At 52.3% G+C, this 4,032-nt stretch overlaps 1 protein-coding gene across 1 annotated transcript in view; it reads left to right on the plus strand.

The window, feature by feature from the left end:
- Nucleotides 1-2,703, plus strand: part of TRIM41 (tripartite motif containing 41) — a 9,774-nt gene extending 7,071 nt beyond the window's left edge. The window contains exons 4-7 of the mRNA XM_006766855.2: nucleotides 3-38; nucleotides 527-549; nucleotides 686-813; nucleotides 1,208-2,703. Of these exons, the coding sequence (XP_006766918.1) occupies nucleotides 3-38; nucleotides 527-549; nucleotides 686-813; nucleotides 1,208-1,812 (792 nt within the window). The 3' untranslated portion in view covers nucleotides 1,813-2,703. The remainder of the gene's footprint in view (nucleotides 1-2; nucleotides 39-526; nucleotides 550-685; nucleotides 814-1,207) is intronic.
- Nucleotides 2,704-4,032: the final 1,329 nt, after the last annotated feature.

The following is a 4,032-nucleotide window of genomic DNA, read 5'->3' on the forward strand; positions in this document are numbered from 1 at the left end:
AGGAATGGAGCCAGCAGGGGGGCCTGCGGCTGCTCAAGGTGAGCAGGGCCCACTTCCCTGTCCGCTCCCCAGCACCCTTTTAACAGCTGTCCATGGCAGGCTTTCTTACTGGGATGAATCCACAGGGATTTCTCCCGAAGACCCGAAGGTCTTTGGAGGCTGAAGACAGGAGTTATGTAAAATGTGGTGTGTGTGTGATTATACCTAATGAAAATAAAGGAGGTTCAGTTGGAGGAGGAGGGTTTTAAATGAGTGTTGAGGAAAGAGATTTTCATACTGTGACAATGAGTTTAGTTTACTGAGGTTGAAAATTCTATTCCTAGGCTCAGCAGGATGAGATGTTAGGTGTGCTGAGGCACAGGATGACTGGGATGGATGCATGGTTAGTGAAGGCCTTGAAGTGCTTTTTCTCGCTCCCCGTTTGTCAGTCTTTATGGCTGGAATCAAGCAGGGAGAAGTGGCCCTCCCTGCACAGCTGATTCTCTCTCTCTTTCTCCCTCTCCTTCTTTGTGTTTCTTATTCCCAGGACATCAAGGAGACTTTCAATAGGTGTGTTCTCACCCTATCCTTTGTGACCTAGTGGCACCTGGTTCCCCATCCCTGCCTCTTTGGCTATCCTGCCCCTCTCCTCTCCTTCCCCTGGGAATATCATGGTCCCACCCCCTGCCTGGTCCCCTTCCTCCAGGTGTGAAGAGATACAGCTGCAGCCCCCAGAGATCTGGTCCCCTGATCCGTGTCAACCCCATAGCCATGACTTCCTGACAGACGCCATCGTGAGGAAAATGAGCCGGATGTTCTGTCAGGCTGCTCGAGGTAGGGAGGTCACCTGTGCGACCTTCCTTTGCCTTTACCTTCACAGACCTGAGGTTAGGTTCTGGAGGGAAGATTGGGGGCTAAGATGGAGCAGGCTACAGGCAGGCCACCTGGGGCTTAAGACTGCTGTCCTAGCCCAGGTAGGTGCTGGGGGTGAGGGCTGGCAAGAAGAGCCAGGGCCAGAGGGAAGACCTGTCCAGTGTCCTGGAAACAAGAGTAGGAAAAGAACCCACAGGAACCGGATCCTGGCCTGTAGGAAGGGGTGGGATACGAAGGACAGCTGGGGGTCTGGAAGGTGAGTGGGGGAGGGCGTTAGGAAAGGCTGAACCTTGGAGTTGGCTGCTGGTGGGCAACAGTGGGCCCATCCCTGGTGAATGTGTCCTCTTCCCACAAGTGGACCTGACACTGGACCCTGACACGGCTCACCCGGCCCTGATGCTGTCTCCGGATCGCCGGGGGGTCCGCCTGGCAGAACGGCGGCAGGAGGTTGCTGACCATTCCAAGTGCTTCTCGGCCGACTGCTGCGTACTGGGGGCCCAGGGCTTCCGCTCCGGCCGGCACTACTGGGAGGTAGAGGTGGGCGGGCGGCGGGGCTGGGCCGTGGGTGCCGCCCGAGAATCAAGTCGTCATAGGGAGAAGGTGGGCTCCGGGGGTTCCTCTGTGGGCATCGGGGATGCCAGCTCTTCGTCACGCCATCACCACCGCCGTCGCCGCCTCCACCTACCCCCACAGCCCCTGCTCCAGAGGGAAGTGTGGTGTGTGGGCACCAACGGCAAACGCTACCAGGCACAGAGCTCGACGGAGCAGACCCTGCTGAGCCCTAGTGAGAGACCCCGGCGCTTCGGCGTGTACCTGGACTACGAGGCTGGGCGCCTGGGCTTCTACAACGCAGAGACTCTGGCCCACGTGCACACCTTCTCGGCTGCCTTTCTGGGCGAGCGTGTCTTCCCTTTCTTTCGGGTGTTCTCCAAGGGTACCCGCATCAAGCTGTGCCCTTGATCAGCCTACCACCCGCTGGGGCCCCTCTGGTCAGCACTGGCGGGGCGGGTGGTGGTGGAGGGTGGCCCAAGTTTTGGGGCTAAAGGCTCCCAAAATTTTCTGCAGTTTCCTGCTCTTCCTTGACCCCGGTTTTCCCTGTAGGAGCCTAAGGAACTTTCTGGCCTCCAGCTCTGCCTCACCTGCATGGGTCCCTGATAACAGCTGCCTTGTCTTCCCTTCCTGTCCACCCAGGGACTGAGTTTGAATAGAGGCGGGGGAATATTTAATTTTAACTTCCCTCTACCCATCCCTTCTCTTCAACCTTCATACCAGTTCTCAGGCTGGAGGATTTGGGCAGGACTCATGACTCTCCCCATTCCAATTCCACTTTCTGATGAAAGTTATAGCTATGGAATTTGGAGGGTTTTTGAGGGGAGGCAGGCTGGGCAAAAGGTAGAGCTGGATAATAACCATCTCTGGGGAAGGAAGGATTCCACTTTCTTCTATCCCAATTTCTACCTCCACAGACTGGCCAGAATTAGTTTCAGTGAGATCCGGAGTGGTTGACATGATCAAAACCACATACCATTATATCCCCCAGTAAATTATTTTTTCACCCCTTTCCCCAGCAAACCACACCCTACCCTTTTCACTGCCAGACTCCTTTCCCCTTTGTTCAGTGGAGTTTCATGTTTCCATTCTCTCATGTCTTCAGTTTCATTTGATGAGCTCTGATGGGGAGCAGGGTTTAGGTCCCTAGGAGAGCCTTGGGTATAATCTATTTTTCTAATAACCCTTTGCCTTGTGTCATTTATTAGCTTTTGTCCTGTGCTTTGATGGCCCAGGTCAATTTATGTTCCTGGAGGAAAGGGAAGTTGGGTTGTGGAAATAAAAAGAAAAGTTTTATTTGCTTCTTTTGTGAAGTCCATTTCTTTAGATGAGCAGAAACCAAGGATGTAACTTAGAAGCCATTTCATTTCTTCTACAGCCAGTCCCTCCACTAAATGAAATGGTTGAGCTTTTCCTCTGCCTTTTGCACCTGTCACATCTGGTTAGTACTAGGCATGAGATCCTGCTTCAAGAGAGTGGGATATAAATCCTACCCTTCCGTTTGTATAGCCTACCTCCTTTATTGGCATACTCTTCAGACTACTTGAAGACCATTTGCTGATTGCTATCTCCTACTACTCCGATGCTTTAGGACTATGCTTCCCTAAGAATCTCCACATCCATGGCTCAGGCACATTTCCAAAGTATAAGTGACCATATCTAGAAATGTCAAAGTTGGAGATAAAGCCAGAGATCATTACTATTAGCTGAGGAGGAACTGGAGGGTATCCTATATAATAAAAAGCCTAATATTCGAAGTGTCTCTTAACTGTTCAATCAAAGCCTAATATGCTAATGATATGCTAAGGCTGCTCAACCACTCATGACATGCACTGACCACCAGAGGGTAAACGCTGACTGGTAGGTTAGTTTGCTGCTGCTGGGGTCATCAAATCGGAACTGGTCAAGACAGAGGCTAGACACACCCTGGAGCCCTCCCATTGTCCCTAGTCCCTCTCCCGCCCCAATAGGGCCCTCAGCCTGGCCTGCACCCTCTCACAATCTGGGACTCCTTGGGATGTTGGAGAGCCAGTTTTGACCCAATCCCCATAGGCCACTCCCCTCGGAAGGATGCCTGTGGGGGAGTGGCTAGTGTTTGGACAGGTTCAAGCCTTGGACTAATGGGAGGGCAGTCCTCCCATGGTCACGTGCAAGTCCCAGCTTGGAGAGCAGAGCCCTCCCAGCGCAATTATAGCCAACAGCTATAATTGTAAGCTTGAACCTATGGTCTGAACATGTGGCCCATGTCCCTGAGTAATGTAGGCTTGATAGAGTTCAGGTGCATGTAGTTGAGTAGGATCGAAACCCACTGAACAGTGGTTCTCAACCTTGGCTGCACATTAGAATCACTCCCTTACTCTCTGTGAAAAATCAATAAAATATATTAAAAAAAAAAAAGATTCCCAGGTGATTAATGTGCAGCCAAGGTTGAGAACCACTGTGCTGTAAACAAACACACGGCTTGTGGGCATCATTATCCCTTAAAGCAGCAGCATCCCATCGAGACCCAGCTTTCATTCTTGTCCTTTTTAAGCCTTTCAGCCGCACCCACTCAGGTTCGCCCTTGGCTGTGCTGGTGCGGCACAGATGCCAGGCGCAGAGCTGGCGAGCACTGCAGCATTGGAGCTGGGA

This window comes from Myotis davidii, unplaced genomic scaffold (assembly GCF_000327345.1).
Source record: "Myotis davidii unplaced genomic scaffold, ASM32734v1 scaffold862, whole genome shotgun sequence".
NCBI lineage: Eukaryota > Metazoa > Chordata > Mammalia > Chiroptera > Vespertilionidae > Myotis > Myotis davidii.